Source organism: Neoarius graeffei, chromosome 26, assembly GCF_027579695.1.
Source record: "Neoarius graeffei isolate fNeoGra1 chromosome 26, fNeoGra1.pri, whole genome shotgun sequence".
Taxonomy (NCBI): domain Eukaryota; kingdom Metazoa; phylum Chordata; class Actinopteri; order Siluriformes; family Ariidae; genus Neoarius; species Neoarius graeffei.
The window spans coordinates 48,524,733-48,543,595 of NC_083594.1; the positions used below are offsets into that span (position 1 = coordinate 48,524,733).

The window sequence follows — 18,863 nt, forward strand, 5'->3', positions numbered from 1 at the left end:
CAACAACAACAACAACAACAATGCCAACCCATAGTACAGAAAATTAAAAGTTTAATTATCCATCATATATACAACCGGTTCTGTCAGACCGACAGAAAACATGTTTTCAACCAGATATTTCAGTCAAACGGATTATACATGCTATAGATAATCACAATCGACACACTGACTGACTCTTGTAAATGAAATCTGTTTTGGGGCTCCAACATCTCACACAAAGTCAGTGCTGAAATCATAGGCATCATCATCATCATTCTTGTGCACAGCCAACAGATCAATGTTGACAGAAACAGGATGTGAATTTCCTTTCTTCTGTTTACCTACAAGTGACAAGATAGAAAATTTAGCTACATCAAGTCATAAAATGTCAAGTTTACTGAATGCAGAATGTCAGCTCTTTGCGATTAATAAATCAAGCCCTTTTGGAATTTACATCCGATATGTTAATTGGACAGGACAGAGGAAAAGAAAGCTTTTTAACTACTTACGTCTTTTCGGAGTTTGAGCCTTCTTTGAGTCAGTAGTCTCGATCTAAAATGCGTTTCAAACATGAGAATCAAACAAATTAGCACAGGACAAGACTGAAGAATCCATAAAGAAGACAGGTCATATTAAGTTCTGCAAGTTTAAATGGCAGAGATATACTTGAAGAAATCATCAGTAACATTGATGAGTTCAGAGTTGGATTATCAACTCATCAAGTACAGTATATATGACACAATGGACTCATCATGACTCATCATTTGCTTTTAGTGACATATTGGGATGAAAAGTGCATTTAGCTGGCAGCAAAAATTAAGTTACAGTGCAGTTTTATACTTTGACCAATCTGTAAAATAAAACTGGTGGAATTAAAAAGATTCAAAATGCATTTAAAAGACTTTAGATTGTGAAATCCCCAAAACACTCCAACTACATACATTTTATCAAATTTGCATTATAGTTCCATGCACATATAACGTCAACATTTTAATCTAATTCATTTTAAGAGCATTCACACTTGGACTTTGAAAGTGCACCAATATACCATTTAGAAAATTATGAATTTTTTTTTTTTTAAATCCAGAAAAGGCAAGTTTAGACATTGTCAAGAGGAACACAGCATGACTGCTCTGAAGCTGAAAAAGCTGGAGTCTGTTGAAAAGGTGAAGATCTAGTGAGTGATGTACTGTGAAGAAGCTGCCAGCACTCAGCTCTACTGTTTTATAAACAGTCCAAATACCTCCTCAGTGTCCTTCGTTTCTGCCGTTTCCTCAAAGATGTCTTCGTCCTCCTCTCTTCCTCCTTCTTCTACCTTTCTCTCCCCCAGTGTCTCTTTTTCTTCAGGGATTTCACCAACATTCAGAATTCCAGCAGTCAGGCCCTTCGAGTTAAATGCTATAGTCATAGACAGGTTTGGATTCCGTACACCTGGGGGGGGGGAATTCAATTAACGTCTACAAGTAGATTCACCAAATATGTCATGAAGTAGTCATCTTTCTAAAGTAAACACAATGTTATGGTGTACTAAAAAGACAAAACAGGAGATGGACCATACGTTTAATAACCTGCTTGTTGGCCACTTTTATTTGGTCTAAGCCCACACCCGTCTGCATTTCTGTAACCATGGCTTCAGTGAGATGTGGAGGGATTCCTTCTCTCTCTGGCACTTTGCTGCAGAAGCTCAGTTTAGCTCTGGAAGATAAACACAAACTTAATCAAGCAATTATCAGAATTAATCTACACTACGTCAAAGGCATGTCATGATTCACTCAATTCATAATCTTGGGTTCACGACTCGATTTTCCCACAACAATTAAAAAAACTTTTTTAAAGAAATGTATTTTCCTATCAGGGCGGCACGGTGGTGTAGTGGTTAGCGCTGTCGCCTCACAGCAAGAAGGTCTGGGTTCGAGCCCCGTGGCCGGCGAGGGCCTTTCTGTGCGGAGTTTGCATGTTCTCCCCGTGTCCGCGTGGGTTTCCTCCGGGTGCTCCAGTTTCCCCCCACAGTCCAAAGACATGCAGGTTCGGTTACCTGGTGACTCTAAATTGACCGTAGGTGTGAGTGTGAATGGCTGTCTGTGTCTATGTGTCAGCCCTGCAATGACCTGGCGACTTGTCCAGGGTGTACCCCGCCTTTCGCCCGTAGTCAGCTGGGATAGGCTCCAGCTTGCCTGCGACCCTGTAGAACAGGATAAAGCTGCTAGAGATAATGAGATGAGATTTTCCTATCATCCACTTAAATATTCCTTTTGTTAAATTAAAAAAATGCTTTTGTTTCATTTTCTTAATCACAACAATTTCCCCACATTTGTAAACGTTGGAGTAAAATAACAGACTTAAAAATATTAATTTTATTAAAATTGGAAAGTTAACAAATAGGTCTTTTCTTAAACTTATGAACATTTGTACTATCTGCATCTGCTTCTCTTTTCTTTAGTTTTCAGCACTCTAAAAAGACAGCTCTGATTTCTTGCTAAATCAATTTGTTCAGTCAACCGTACAACAGCTCTTTCCTATTGTACATCTGTGTTTTCATGATATTAGAGCTGTGATACTTCCGTCTAGGGTGAAGTCATGTCTATTCCCGGCAATGTGTTTCTGCTGCCTAAACGATGCAGTTACAGCTCAGAAAAACAGATTACGCAGCCTGATAATCTCAATTTTTTTTTTTATTTCATTGATTCAAATAGTCAAATTTGTATTGCGATTTATCATTGCACAATATCACTACTACATTACATTCACCTAAGGCTGCTGGGCCATAGAAGGTTCACGCTGCACGCTACACGTTCACGTGAAGAACCGGACCCTGGGCCATTAAACTTCATGCTTGGATGTTCACGTGTTGCGTCTGTTCTACTTTGACCGAGTAACCAACAATACGGACTCTTCGGATGACGACAATTGCCTCATTCTGCTTTTACTGAGACAGAGGAAGAGAAAAAGGAACAGAATTTGGAGCCGAGAACACTTCCTTCTGAGAGAAACCCGTGGTGAATTTCACCGAACATTCTATAATCTGCTTGACAATCCCGATGAAGAACTATTTTTCAATTATACCATTCAATTATATTTTTTCTGAAGTTTTCCCCTGAAAGCATAGAGTTATCTCCCTAGACCCGTTCTGATTGGCTGGCGCGGCGGTGACCGCATGCATTGACTGGAATTTCCATCTTCACGCCTAGAAAAAAGTGTGCATGTTCATTTCTCGCTTCACGCGTGAAGTGTGCAGCGTGAACGCCGTTCTATGGCCCAGAGCAAGTCATGCTACGTTTGTCCACTTTTCTTTACACGCGTGTAGCGTGTAGTGTGCAGCATGCAGCGTGAACCTTCTATGGCCCAGCAGCCTAAAACACTGGACCGATGTGGAGACAGATTTGTTGATCCTGTCATTTTTTATACAGGATTGAACATATGACTGATTTTGGTACTTGTCACACAGTATTTCTCAATATTACTGTATCTTAAAACCGAGACCTAAAATTTACAGTAAGCATGCACACATTAAATACGTAACAACGACGCATTTATTGTGCATTTCTTAAAGCACATCCTTGTAAAATTAACCAACTCACCCAGACCAGTCATTGAGGAACACCGTTGCAGCCTGCACCGTGTTGGGCAGCGCACCTTTCTGAAGCAAGCCACGTTTCCTGGCCAAGAAAGTCAAAAACTCCAGTGAGTTTCTGTAGTCGGGGACAGTGTACTGCAACATGATCTGAAGAAGAAACATTTCAGATGCAATTTATTTATCTGCATGCAATGATATATCATTTAAAAGATCATCCAAAACCCTTCTACTTTCATAACATTTAATGTTTTGAATGTGTGTCCAAACAGCAAGAGAAGACTATACCAGGAACATTGTTTCTCTCAGATACTTGGATGTCTAGAGTCTGGATTTTGCAAAGGATTTTCATTTACTATTGCAGAAGAGTGCTGACTTACATATACAGTTTGTGATAAAGTCAATCCAAAGATAAGTGCAATCATTGACACTTTAAATATTTAAAATTAAGAGATTTAAAATAAATATTCTCCTCACATGCTGCTGGTTGCACTGTTTCAACACACTCTTGACAGCTTCGAGAGGATTCTCTTCTTTCTCGTCCACCTGGAGACTCCTCAGAGCCAGCTTCTCACCAGAGTTACACGGAGCTGCCACTATAGCTGGACTGTCGATCATCTTCAACTTTTTAGAAATATGTACTTCCTGCATACATCTGGAAAATAAGACAATACATCCTCAATCCAAGCATTAATTTACTCGCAAGTTTTAAAGATTTTTAAACACTTTGAAGCTCAGTGTTGGATTGAATTCAGACTCCATGGTCATGGTCAGATCAATACAGTTAGTTCATCATGCTTCATAAGATTCCCACAGTGCACAAGAGACAAACAGCAAAGGTTCCCAGACCAGGCACAGACTTCGGGGGGGAGCCAATTTTGCTCCTCAGAAAACAGAGCTGGGAAATCAAGAGGTGGAGAAGACCAACTCCCTGAATCATGTAAACTCAACAAAAATAAAAACTTTACACTCGTTTCAAAGTCAATAATTTGAACATTTTGGAAAATAGGTTTGAAATAACGATTGTATTCAATTATCTTGTCATTAAAGATGCTATAGCATACAGATCATGTTTGTCATGGAATCGGTTCCACCGGAAATGCGACGACAATGTCCATGATCAAAAACTGTGAGTCACAACTTAATGAAATCATGTCAATATCGGGTGTGTCCTCCATGGGCGTTCACAACTGCGATACAACGTCTCCTCATGGATTGGATGATGCGTCTGAACACAGCTTGGGGAATGCGCCACCATATTTGTACCAACATGGCACCAAGCTCCTGCAAGTTCTGTGGAGGGTTCCAGTGGTTCCTGTGGTGCCAGTTTGATGGAGACATGTCTGGAGATTATGGATGGTCTGTCGACTGCATCCCATAACCCTCGCAACGTCAGTGACGGATGTTCCCGTATTCAGCATGCCAATGGCACGTTCACGCTGAATGTTTGACAGTCGTGGCATTGCAAATTAACGAATAATTAACCATAAAACCTTGTTTTTCTGAGATGACACTCTACTCTGCTACCGTGAGATCAATTGCACGTGTATCAATAGGTCACGTCACTTGTGTCACGTGGAAACGTGATTTTAGCGTGCAGTGCTCTCGCACGTGCTACGTAGGCCCGACCAGTAGAATGAATGTGTGACGTAATGCCCTTGACAATGCATTTAACCATAATCACAACAAGAACTCTTTCAAGAAAAGTTTCTAAACACTATTTGAAAAATAATGAGTGTCAAGTTTTTATTTTTGCTGAGTATATTAGAAACTGCATGACAAAAAACAAAAACAGTAATTAATGTGTCATTGAAGATTTTTAGGAGCTCCCATTGTCAGCAGTTGAACAGTCAGAAGTAAAAAATAAATAAAATATTCAAGGAGTAAACCTTGATAGGTCCTTTTCTGCTCCATTGAATGTCCTCGACTGAACTGGGAACCTCTGATATTTGGTTGAGGTGACAAACAAACTCACTTGGTCAGTCCTCGCTGTACTCCAGCATTACACACTCTGATACCTTTTAAAGTGTTTATGATGCTGCTCTTTCCGACATTAGGGAAACCTGAACAAATGCAGATAACCGATATTTAACGAGTGCTTATTCCAGAAAGTCATCACCGACTTGTATGTAACAGAAAACCCATCATGTGTCACTTTATAAATGAACAATCATAATATTCATGATTTTCAGTGTGAAGTTCACGCCTTACCGACAACACCGACTTTGAGCATAGTCTCACTGCCTCGATTATCAGCCAAGAGGTCGAGTATCTGCATGAGAGAATCACAGCCGAACGATGCTGCTGCTCTGCTCCGGTCAATGGTACTGTTAGCACTGTTCGCTCTTTGCTTCTTCTCAAGCTAGAACAAGCCAACAAACCAATGCATTACAGTCATCAGAAGAGATCCTCCAAAACACCAAAAAAAAAAAAAAATCACAAGAGTTTCTGGTTTGTACATACAACAGTCCTGTCCTGTAGCTGTGTAGATGATTTGAAGACAAATGTAGGACACTGTGCTTCAAGATATCGAACCCATTTCTCCAGATTGTCCTTGGGCACAAGATCTGATAGCAGGCAGAAAGAAAGAAAATGACTCAGTTCTTCGCTATCTTATGTTTCAACAGCAATCATAACAGCGTACTGGTTACATACCGATTTTGTTTAATATAAACAGCAGCCGTTTCTTGCCTTCGTGCTTTAACACTGCTTCCTCCAGCTGAGGACAGCGGCAGCCCATCGGGTCCCTAGCATCCAGGACCTCCAAAATTACATCAGAGGCTTCGATAACCTGAGGAAGACATAACGTTATGAGAAACAAATGAGACATGATCGTCCTGAAATATACCCTACATAACAACACCTTCTGAAAGATGAGCACAAGTCTGAGCGAGTTTCACCTTATTCAATTCGGTGCATCTGAACATCTTTGAGCTTTTCTGTTTTGCTACAGCCGCCCTCGCTTCCCTCTGTGCTTTTACTTTCTCCTCCTGAAAATGTAACAATGGCATCACATCACAAAAACATAATATTTACATTTCTCCACATGGTAAAGGTGGGTTTTTTTTAATCCAAAGCTACAAATGAGTGAGGCAAGTTCTACAAATGGAGTGGCAAAGATGGTGTAGGAGCAAACAAACCCTAGATTCATGTCACTGGTATTGCTTGTAGTTTGTCTGTTATGGGTCTATTTACATTCCAGTAATCTTTACCAATGAAAGTGACAATCACCTTATTCATTTTTTTCTTTTTCTTCGCCTGCACATCCTCACTGCTTTCTTCTTTGCTCTTCTTTCTCTTCTCAGCTCGCGCCTTCTGCTTCGCTAATTTGTTATTCTCTTTCAGCGCTTCAAGCTGCACCGCACAAACACATGGGTCAGTTGGGGAACTATAATGATACATAACGCAAAGAGTCAGACATGTCATTCAGATCCACCTCTTGCTTTCTCTGCTCTGCTTCTCTGAGGACTTCCTCCTTAAACGGTGCGCTGTTCGGGACGCCGATGTCCTTCTTGACCTTTCGTCTGATTCCGCTCTTCTTCGCCTCTTTCCTGAGTTTCCTGTTATGTTCTCGAACCTAGCAGAACAGAGGAGAAAAGATCTGAAATGTTGTCAAAACTGAAAACATCTGGATGTCTAGTGACCATACAGTCCTCAGTGTACGAGAAGAGAAACCGTTATTTCATCCCCTAACCCTAAGAAGTGCACTTGAGTAGGGAAAAGGGTGGGTTTGACATCACGGTGTGACAAAGCAAAACATGCTGAAACAGTGGCAAAAGGAACTTATCAGTGAAAATAACTACATAACCACATTTTGTGTGTGTATATTTATTTATTTCAGATTTCTTACCTTTTTCTGGATTTTATAACGTTTGGAGCAAGGCATGCGCTTACTCGCCTTTTTTAACTCTGAAGAAGAAGAAGATTTTAAGTACTTCAGCATATTAGCTGAGTTAGCTTATATTGTACCACTCACTCTAAAACTAAAGATGGCAAGAAGTAATTAAATATATCTGTTCACCAGATAAACAAATACATGTAATAAATACAATTCATTATTCAATGACAGTTTAATATCCATTTTTGCTATAAATCTGTGTAAATATGACATATAAACGCGCTCACTTGGTCGCTTCATGGTTGTCGTTGCCACACGCTTTCTTCGCACGCGGATTCTCCCGTCTGTTTCCGGTTCCGGTCGTGCGAACTGACTCTAAATGCGTGTGTTTTTCGCGCCTGTATTGCGCCGAACCCCGCCTCCGTGGGATCAGGATTGGTTTGAATATTACTTTAGTTTACAATGCATGAAGTCTCTAAGCTCCTGGTTTATTATTTATTAAAGTAGAAATATTAAAAACAATTACTTATTTACTTATTCAAAATAATAAAACATCTTGCATCTCTCTCTCTCTCTTTACAAATTTAGTCATTTTGAAGACCCGTAGAGGAAAAAAAAACTGCTTTTATAAATATTTGTAAATATGTTTAATTGAATTTTTTTTGAAATAATGTTTGATTCCCTCACGTGTTTTGTAATTTTGTATCGTATGGATAACTTCTTACTGTTTGTTGTGAGGTACGTGAATATTACTTAAGTTTACAATACTTGAAGCCCTTAAGTCCCGAGTTTATTATTAATGGTAATATAAATATTAAAAACAATTATGTATTTACTTTGCATTACTCAAAATAATAACACAGCTTGCATCTCTCTCTCTCTCTCTCTCTCTCTCCAAATTTAATCATTTTGAAGACCCGTGGAGAGAAAAAAATGATTTATATAAAATATTTATATATGTTTTTATTTAATAATTTAAAATAATGTTTGATTCCCTCACGTGTTTTGTAATTTTGTATAGAATGTATAACTTTTTGCTGTTTGTTGTGATATACGTAATATGCCATATTGTTTGTAAATTCCATAATAATAATAATAATAATAATAATAATAATAATAATAATAATGTGGAATTTTGTCACATTAGGAACTGCACATTTATTACTTTATTCTAATAAAGCATAAAAATCATTACAAAATAAAAAAAAAGTGTACAGAAAAAAATTTAAATCTAACATGCGTCCCCAATTTATTGATGAGCAGTTTTCGTCCTATGGTTGCTATGGTGATAAACAGTGAACGACATCTGAACTGTCCAATCACATGCCGGTTTGTCCATCCGATGTGCTTTAGCCAATCCGAGTGCAGAAGGCGGGACGTCTCGGTAAACGGGTGCGAAAAAATAACGCACTCCAAATGGTTAATTTTTTTTTCCCTGTAATAAATCAAACAGGGTTTTGCGAATGTTTTGCTCACATTCGCAAAGAAGGCTGAAAAGAAACTGCAGGTAAGGCTTGTGTAGCGCGAAGGAAGTTTTTTTCCCTCCACTTCAGCCGTTCATGGTGAGTTAGCATCGCCGCTAGTTGAATAGAAAAGCGCCGGTGAAGAACAATTATCGGCTAACTGCTAGCTCGGGCTACGTCTGAAGATGCATACTAGCGTACTGGATAGTGTGCGAGGAATAAAATAGTCGTGAAAAAAACAGCGCGGTGCTTTGACATGCCGAGTAGGACGGGAATGTGCTGTTTGGGACGTTGCCTTTGTGTTTGTGTGCCGTCGCGACGCTGTTGAGGAACTGTCACCCAAACCCTTGTCCTCAGCCGCACATAACGGTGCTGCAGCACTAATGATATCAGCTCTCTGCAAAAGCCGGAGTTATTCAAAGGTTGAGGGAGATTTCTGTGCATGCATTTACCTTTGCAAAGTAAATATGCATGCATGTGTGCAGCCTTGCAACATGAACGGTTATGGCACGCATTACAAATAAAATCAGTGCATAATAAGACTATGCTTTTTGGGGAAAAAATCCTCCTTCTGTGTCCAATGATCTCATGATCCATTCAACTAAAATGGAAAAAATATTCAACACAACTCAGTATTACTACGTGTAAAGACACTGTGCACTACTTTAAAGTAAAGATTACATATTAGAGCATCAATACTATACCAAGACCAGATAACCTGTCCTGACTTAACAGTGAATAAGGTGGTAGGTACGAGCAAAAGAAATGAGCTTTCTGCTCAAAGGAGATCAACGATTAAAAGCTCGAGTTGTATCACTCGCGTCCCATTGGAGATATTACATCTCACAGTTGAACGTCTGGGGATCCCCCAGGAGATGCTGGAGTCTGGGATCACTTCAGCCTGTTGCCATCTCGAGCCACACCAGGATAAGTGGGAGGAAAACAAAAAAAGCTGATTCTTTGCAAACTTCTAATTTTAGTGCTTGAATGTTTTGTTTGGGTTGGCATGGTGGTGTAGCACAGTGTTAGCACTGTCGCCTCACAGCAAAAAGGTCCTGGGTTGAAGCCCAGCAGCCAGCGAGGGCCTTTCTGTGCGGAGTTTGCATGTTCTCCCTGTGTCCACGTGGGTTTCCTCCGGGTGCTCTAGTTTCCCCCACAGTCCAAAGACATGCAGGTTAGGTTAACTGGTGACTCTAAATTGACCGTAGGTGTGAATGTAAGTGTGAATGGTTGTCTGTGTCTATGTGTCAGCCCTGTGATGACCTGGCAACTTGTCCAGGGTGTACCCCGCCTTTCGCCCGTAGTCAGCTGGGATAGGCTCCAGCTTGCCTGCGACCCTGTAGGACAGGATAAGCAGCTACAGATAATGGATGGATGTTTTGTTTGTTTTTCATCCAGGAACCTTCACCATCACCTTCACCATGGGCTCTAAGCGGAGGAGGGCCACCTCCCCGTCCAGCAGCGTGAGCGGTGGAGACTTTGAAGACAGCCAGCCGGCGCCGACCTCCTCGTCCAGCCGCAAGAGAAGAAGAACAGCGAACATTCCTACGGTTGATCCTGTGAGCAGCTCAATGTTGTCCTGGTGAAATGGAGAATGATAGCAGGATTCATTTATTTAATGAGTACATCACTGAGTCTTGGTGTATTTCCATCGAACAAATTTGTCTTCTACTTGTTCTTCATCTCAAATTCTATACAGTATAGTCTATGATTTTATTTTTCATCAAAATTATTTGGTAAACATATCCATAAGCCTGTGTAAAAACCCAGTTAGTGCATTGATTCAGAATCGTTCAGAAACTTGTACGTCTTATCCGTTTATAGTTACATTCCATGTTGTGGAACATCCCGAAATCATTATCACGTTCGTTCTTTAGTTCTAGACTTTTCCAGAATGGAATTCATCCTCTTACAAAGCACTGACACTGGGGAATCCTTCCCTGAGATCCATACAAGTCTCAGTGTTCGTCCGTACGATAAAAATAGCAACAAAATAGATTGAGTGCTTCTACATAAACTGGTGATTTGAACGACTGTCCGAGCTTCTGTTATAGAAAATTAAGCACCTTCTGACCAGTCAGAATCAAGAATTCTACAACCCCGATTCCAAAAAAGTTGGGACAAAGTACAAATTGTAAATAAAAACAGAATGCAATGATGTGGAAGTTTCAAAATTCCATATTTTATTCAGCATAGAGCATAGATGACGTATCAAATGTTTAAACTGAGAAAATGTATCATTTAAATAGAAAAATTAGGTGATTTTAAATTTCATGACAACACATCTCAAAAAAGTTGGGACAAGGCCATGTTTACCACTGTGAGACATCCCCTTTTCTCTTTACAACAGTCTGTAAACGTCTGGGGACTGAGGAGACAAGTTGCTCAAGTTTAGGGATAGGAATGTTAACCCATTCTTGTCTAATGTAGGATTCTAGTTGCTCAACTGTCTTAGGTCTTTTTTGTCGTATCTTCCGTTTTATGATGCGCCAAATGCTTTCTATGGGTGAAAGATCTGGACTGCAGACTGGCCAGTTCAGCACCCGGACCCTTCTTCTACGCAGCCATGATGCTGTAATTGATGCAGTATGTGGTTTGGCATTGTCATGCTGGAAAATGCAAGGTCTTCCCTGAAAGAGACGTCATCTGGATGGGAGCATATGTTGCTCTAGAACCTGGATATACCTTTCAGCATTGATGGTGTCTTTCCAGATGTGTAAGCTGCCCATGCCACATGCACTAATGCAACCCCATACCATCAGAGATGCAGGCTTCTGAACTGAGCGCTGATAACAACTTGGGTCGTCCTTCTCCTCTTTAGTCCAAATGACACGGCGTCCCTGATTTCCGTAAAGAACTTCAAATTTTGATTCGTCTGACCACAGAACAGTTTTCCACTTTGCCGCAGTCCATTTTAAATGAGCCTTGGCCCAGAGAAGACATCTGCGCTTCTGGATCGTGTTTAGATACGGCTTCTTCTTTGAACTATAGAGTTTTAGCTGGCAACGGCGGATGGCACGGTGAATTGTGTTCACAGATAATGTTCTCTGGAAATATTCCTGAGCCCATTTTGTGATTTCCAATACAGAAGCATGCCTGTATGTGATGCAGTGCCGTCTAAGGGCCCGAAGATCACGGGCACCCAGTATGGTTTTCCGGCCTTGACCCTTACGCGCAGAGATTCTTCCAGATTCTCTGAATCTTTTGATGATATTCTGCACTGTAGATGATGATGATATGTTCAAACTCTTTGCAATTTTACACTGTCAAACTCCTTTCTGATATTGGTCCACTATTTGTCGGCGCAGAATTAGGGGGATTGGTGATCCTCTTCCCATCTTTACTTCTGAGAGCCGCTGCCACTCCAAGATGCTTTTTTTATACCCAGTCATGTTAATGACCTATTGCCAGTTGACCTAATGAGTTGCAATTTGGTCCTTCAGCTGTTCCTTTTTTGTACCTTTAACTTTTCCAGCCTCTTATTGCCCCTGTCCCAACTTTTTTGAGATGTGTTGCTGTCATGAAATTTCAAATGAGCCAATATTTGGCATGAAATTTCAAAACGTCTCACTTTCGACATTTGATATGTTGTCTATGCTCTATTGTGAATACAATATCAGTTTTTGAGATTTGTAAATTATTGCATTCCGTTTTTATTTACAATTTGTACTTTGTCCCAACTTTTTTGGAATCGGGGTTGTAAAGCGTTTATGGTATAAATTATTCTAGGTGATCGTGAACCTTCGAAAGTATATACAGTGGTGCTTGAAAGTTTGTGAACCATTTAGAAAGTTCTATATTTGTGCATAAATATGACTTACAACATTGTCAGATTTTCATACAAGTCCTCAAAGTAGATAAAGAGAACCCAGTTAAACAAATGAGACAGAAATATTACACTTGGTCATTTATTTATTCAGGAAAGTGATTCAAAGTGGCAAAAATATGTGAACCTTTGCTTTCAATATCTGCTGTGACCTCCTTGTGCAGCGATAACTGGAACTAAATGTCTCTGGTAACTGTTGCTCAGTGCTGCACATCAGCTTGGAGGAGATTTAGTCCGTTCCTCTGTACAAAGCAGCTTCTCTGGGATGTTGGTGTGTTTCCTTACATGAACTGCTCATGCAACATTTCTGTTGGATTAAGATGAGGACTTTGACTTGGCCAGTCTGGAACATTCACTTTATTCTTCTTTAACCATTCTTTAGTAGGATGACTTGTGTGCTTAGAGTCGTTGTCTTGCTGCATCACCTGCATTCTCTTGAGATTCAGTTCACAGACATGTCCTGATGTTTTCCTTGAGACATCGCTGGAATAATTTAATTCAAAATTCATTGTTCCATCAATAATGGCAAGCCGACCAGCAAAACAGATCCAGATCATGATACTACCACCACCACCATGTTTCACAGCAAGGATACGGTTCGTATATGTTTCACCAAACATAGCACTTCTTATTTCAACCAAAAAGTTCTATATTGGTCTCATCCATGCACAAACATTTTTTCAATACCCTTCTGGCTTGTCCACGTGATCTTCAGCCAACTGGAGTTGGGAAGCTGTGTTCTTTTTGGAGAGCAGTGGCTTTGTCCTTGCAACCTGCCATGCACACCATTGTTGTTCAGTGTTCTCCTGATGGTGGACTCATGAACAGTAACATTAGCCAGTGTGAGAGATGCCTTCAGTTGCTTAGAAGTTACCCTGGGTTCCTTTGTGACCTCGTGGACTCTTACACGCCTTGCTCTTGGAGTGATCTTTGTCGGTCAACCACTTTTGGAGAAGGTAAAGGCTCAAGTCTATTGTACTTCTGCAGACGTGTACATAGGTGTCTCTACAGTATACTCGATTTTATGAATGCATGCGCACTACCATGTATTACTTCACTCTCAGTTTCGACATTCACAGTCAATGCGCACAGCCGACAATTGCACAGACCGCGTCTGCTGAAGTATACTTGGGCCTTAATAATGGTCTTGAATTTCCTCCATCTGTCTGACTGTGGCTTGCTGGAGTCCAAATTCTTTCGAGATGGTTTTGTGACCTTTTCCAGTCTGATGAGCATCAACAACTGTTTTTCTGAGATCCTTAGAAATCTCCTGAGTTCATCGCATGATACACTTCCTGTTAGGTCTGTCGCGAAGGAGGTTGAATTGACAAAGTATGATCTAGGAATGTAGACCTCTGTCGCCGAAGAGATTCTGCCTCACGGATCGATCCGGGAGCAAACAGTCACGGACACAGCTGTTCAGAGATGTTTCTCAGTTTATCATCGGACAAACATGAGTATATATTCACATTCAAGAGTGTGTTATAGCTATGTGATTGGATGATGATTTAATTGATGAAGCCAAGTTACCTATGTATAACGTAAATGGGCGATGATGCATTACATCACTGGTTGAGACTACACTACTGTATGAAAGAAGAGAGACATTATGCACTATTACATCACCCTTCAGGATCATAGTCTTCTGAAAAGAAGAAAGACATTACTGGTCAACATCAGCTTCATTAAGCAGAGAGTAGAATGTGTGCACGAAGATAAATCTCAAAGATTTAACTTAACCAAAACAAGTAGCGATCAGGACCACCTGTACCAGTTTCAAGCATGCCAAACAGATATTTTTTCTCACTTCCACAAATATGTGTTGTGAAGATCGGACTTTGATACATCTCTTTTCTTTAAATAAAACCAGGTCGACACTTAGACCTGATCGAAAATCATCCCATTGATTGAAAACTCCTGACTTATTTCACGTTCAAATTAACTGCTAATCTTAGAGGTTCATCTACTTTTGCCACTCACTCATTAAATAATATTAGCTGGGTTTTTTCGTGGTATATCGGATATATTCCATTCACTCACTCACTCACTCACTCACTCACTCACTCAGCTCTGCATGCTCCCGAAGGGAGCGTGGCGCCTCTGCATATGGCTCTCCAAGCGGGTCTGTTCCTGGCAGCCTCCCAGGCGGTGGCGATGTTGAGGCCAGCAGCCTGCACGTCGTTGCTCAGCTGGTCGGACCATGTGCGTCCGGGTCGGCCTCTGGGACGGGACCAGGTGGTGGGGGTCTGTTCCCTCAGTAGGGCGGCTGGTTCTAGGGGTGGCTCTGCCCTGGCAATGTGGCTGAAAAGGCGGAGACGGGCCAAGCGGATCTTGTTGGACAGTGGAGGCTGGTTGGTGATCTCACGCAGGGTGGCATTGGAAACATGGTCATACCACCTGATCCCCAAGATCCTTCGTTGGCACTTGGTGTCGAAGGCATCCAGGCGGTGTTCCTGGGCAGCTGTTAGAGTCCAGGTCTCGGCTCCATACATGAGGATGGACAGCACGAGGCTGTCATACAGCCTGATATTAGTTTGGACCGAGAGTTTTCTGTTGGACCATACGCTGTCAAGGCTTGCCATCGCAGAGGTGGCATGACCAATGCGGAGCTGGATGTCAGAATTGCTCTTTGCAGTCAGACGTTGTTGTGCCTCCGAGATAGCAAAACCTGTCAACAGCTTCCACGGGGTGAGAGTTGATCACCAGTCCTGCTTGGGGTGTCTCGTAGTTGCTGAGGCACTGAGCCTTGTTTTTTTCCCAGCTGATCATCAGGCCGAGCGGTTGGGTTTACGTATCCATGGCCTGCAGGGCATATTCCATTCACTACAAAAAATTATATCCTAGCAAGTGAAAATATCTTGAAAATAGTTGAAACGATCTAGCATTTCCTATTAGAAGAATACAAGACACCAATTCTGAGATTATTATACCTAGTTCTAGATTGTAACCAACTTATTCTGATATGTCTTGTCGAGTAAAAATATCTGTCCACGCAGCAAGAAAATTTCACTAGTATTAAGTCATTTGCTCCTCAAATTCAGTTTTCAATTTTTTGCAGTGTTCAGCTAGCATGATAGACCATGAAAAAAGCCATTATTATTATTATTATTATTATTATTATTATTATTATTATACACATTTCTTTCAGGTGTGCAATGCGTCTTTCTCTTTCAAAATTCTCTCAAAATCTTCCGTATTTAATGAAGCAAACCTGGCGGCCATGTTTGTTTACAAATTGTCACAATTGTTCGCTAGCGTGGAAGTTTTACGTCTCTGATGTGTGACGTCATGTTGTCTTGACAACCATGCAGTATCGTAAACCATATTCAACGCTCATTCTCCGTTGGGTGGAGTGATGTAATACACGTAGGATAAGCGATATGCTAACAATATTACATGCTATCAAACCAAATGAATGAAACCCGCTAGAAGGGAATAGAACGTGTGTTTTTATTCCATGGAAAAAGTGTCCTGTATGGATAATAATATGTTATATTGGATCATGCACCTCAATAAACAAATGACCAACTATAATTTTTTTTCCTCATTTGTTTAACTGGGTTCTCTATCAACTATCTGTCCATTTTTCCAGTATTACACTCACTCACTCTAGCTCTGTCCTTATGCTCTGTAATAGACTAGTTGTATTTTATCAAATAGATGCTCGTTTCCTTTGTCTTACACACGTTGTCTGTCTTCGACCCCTCAGATTGCAGTGTGTCATGAACTTTACAACACCATCAGAGACTATAAGGATGACCAGGGCAGGATGTTGTGTGAACTCTTTATCAGAGCACCAAAAAGAAGGTGAGAAACACCAACACACACACACACACACACACACACACACACACACACACACACACACACACACACACACACACAAAATGACTAGCAATTGGTTTCTATGTCACAGTGTAAGTTTTCCATTAATATCTCACTTAAAAATTTAGATCAAGTCATTTTGACTGAGCTGAAATGTCACATGTGTGAGACACAGACTGAAACCGTACCCTCGGGAAACTTTACATTGTCCCGGACAGAGTGAACAATAATCCTCGGCAATTTCTCCCTCAAAGGAACCAGCCTGATTACTATGACGTGGTGTCTCAGCCCATTGACATGATGAAGATCCAGCAGAAGCTGAAAATGGAGGAGTACGATGACGTGGAGCAGCTCACCCTCGATTTCCAGCTCCTCTTTAACAACACTAAGACCTACTACAAAGTAGGCCGTCATTCTATCGAGTTAGATTTCTTGTCATTTTAAATTTTTGCTTATTACAGTTTCAGGTTATTGAAATAGAGTATAATGAATGAAGTTTTAATCATAATCAGTAGTAATAACTTACTGTAAGCTTAACAGTATGGGGAAGCTTACCTAAAGTAAAAATCTGACTACTGTAAGATATGTTTTCACATATGGTCAAGTCCAGAATTAATGGCACCCTTCATGAAAAATATGTGAAATTTGCACCATAAACCACAGTGTTAAATAAACTAAAGTAATATTTTTCCCAAAACACACAATTTCAAATTTTATTCATGTTTCAATAGAAAAGGTGTAATAAAATGAATAATTTAAAATTTTCAATTTTAAAGTAAAATAATTGTGATTAAAATGTGAAATAATTGTGAATATTATTTTTTATTATTTAATCAATGTAATTAAATTGATTAATCATTTAATTATTTAATATATTTAATTATAATCATTACATTATTATTACAATAATTATTAATCATAATAAATAATTATATTAATGTTACTATTATTTCTTATTTATTTTATTTGGTATTATTTTATCATTATTGAGATAATAATTTACATTTTGAGCAAAATAATTGCAATTTATTATTATATTTATTTTACATCATTTTATATGATACTGTATTTTATTTTATTATTATTTTCTAATAATTGTATCTATTATTCAGCCATTATTGTGCACCCCTGGTTGGGAAAGTGAGCACTAGATGTACAGCATTTTCTCACTATTTTGAACATGAGACAAAATGATGTGCGATGATTGATTGATTGATTGATTGATTAAATAAAAAAAAAAAAAGCCAACCTTCTCCTTTCTGTCCAGCCTGAAACCCCAGAGTACCGAGCTGCATGTAAATTATGGGACCTTTACATTCGCACCAAGAATGAGTTTGTGCAGCGAGGAGACTATGATGAAGATGATGATGACGGTGATGATGCACGAGAAACTCCAGGAAGCGCCATGGAGGATGAGGCGAGATTGGACAGAGAAAATTTTCTAATTGTGTTTGTGAATACAACATTGATGTGTGAGCTTGAGGAATGAGTTGTGTCTGGTTCTTCCTCAGGCTGCAGCCAGTCTTAAGGAGGTTTTGGAGCAGCTGCTGGACACAGTGTTGAGACACAACGAACACGGACGCCTCATCAGCGAACTCTTCCAGAGACTTCCTTCTAAAATAGTAGGAATATAATTTTTACATAATGTAATGTACCATCACATAACATAAGAAAATTTCACTGTTTTGCTTGATTTGTTTGCAGCAATATCCGGATTATTACGCCATTATCAAAGAGCCAATAGATCTCAAGGCCATTGCACAAAGGATACAGGTATCTGTAATCCAAATTACATGTCAAGTATTTAACAACATTCATTTTCCACTGAAATGAGATATATTTCTCTTCCAGATCGGCTACTATAAAAGTGTGAATCATATGTTCAAAGACATCGACCTGCTCGTCAAAAATGCTAAAACATACAATGAGCCTGGTTCACAGGTGTTCAAGGTAATGTATCATGTATGAATCCATTATGAGCAAGGAATAAAAACCACCCAAAGTTCATTATTTTCTTATAAAAGCATGTCATTCAGTTCAGCAGTGGTTTTTTTTCTTCTTCCACTTAGACAATGACCGCATTTCACCACATCAGTGATTCTCCAGCAGATTAATTTTCAAACTTATTGTAAGTAAAAGTAGTCGCAGATTTCAAAAATCAAACTTTAATTTTCGGGCACCAAATTGTGTTCGAGAAAAATGAATTTTCTTGAAAGTGTCAGAATTGTCTTAAAAATTTCTTTAAAGCTAGATGGCCTTTCGATTTCATCAAATCGGTGAAATTTTAGATATATGTTTATTTCTATAATATCTAAAAAAACCCAAAACAAAACAGGCCATTCCGTGGCTGGGAAATTTATT

General features: G+C 39.8%; 2 protein-coding genes across 9 annotated transcripts in view; one reads left to right on the plus strand and one right to left on the minus strand.

Annotated features, from left to right (window-relative positions):
- Positions 1-34: 34 nt before the first annotated feature.
- On the minus strand, positions 35-7,743 carry gnl3 (G protein nucleolar 3). Its single transcript, XM_060910983.1, has 15 exons — positions 7,676-7,743; positions 7,401-7,459; positions 6,987-7,127; positions 6,782-6,904; positions 6,451-6,540; positions 6,206-6,341; positions 6,014-6,117; positions 5,762-5,912; positions 5,526-5,613; positions 4,028-4,205; positions 3,558-3,700; positions 1,538-1,674; positions 1,223-1,410; positions 489-531; positions 35-320 (listed from the first exon to the last, which is right to left on the minus strand). Exons 1-15 carry the CDS (start codon positions 7,686-7,688, stop codon positions 211-213), a joined length of 1,704 nt encoding a protein of 567 aa, XP_060766966.1. The 5' UTR covers positions 7,689-7,743; the 3' UTR covers positions 35-210.
- Positions 7,744-8,790: 1,047 nt separating this feature from the next.
- pbrm1 (polybromo 1) overlaps positions 8,791-18,863 on the plus strand; it is a 39,038-nt gene continuing 28,965 nt past the window's right edge. For 7 of the 8 annotated variants that reach the window (XR_009651689.1, XM_060910976.1, XM_060910977.1 and 4 more), the window contains exons 1-8: positions 8,791-8,895; positions 10,250-10,410; positions 16,387-16,484; positions 16,757-16,904; positions 17,770-17,919; positions 18,014-18,124; positions 18,207-18,275; positions 18,354-18,452. Coding sequence is in view for 7 of the 8 variants with exons in the window: in XM_060910976.1 (XP_060766959.1) it covers positions 10,273-10,410; positions 16,387-16,484; positions 16,757-16,904; positions 17,770-17,919; positions 18,014-18,124; positions 18,207-18,275; positions 18,354-18,452 (813 nt within the window). In the remaining variant the exon portion in view is untranslated. Of the gene's footprint in view, positions 8,896-10,249; positions 10,411-13,183; positions 13,274-16,386; positions 16,485-16,756; positions 16,905-17,769; positions 17,920-18,013; positions 18,125-18,206; positions 18,276-18,353; positions 18,453-18,863 lie in introns of those variants that run through there. The other variant, XM_060910979.1, reaches the window with a different exon arrangement.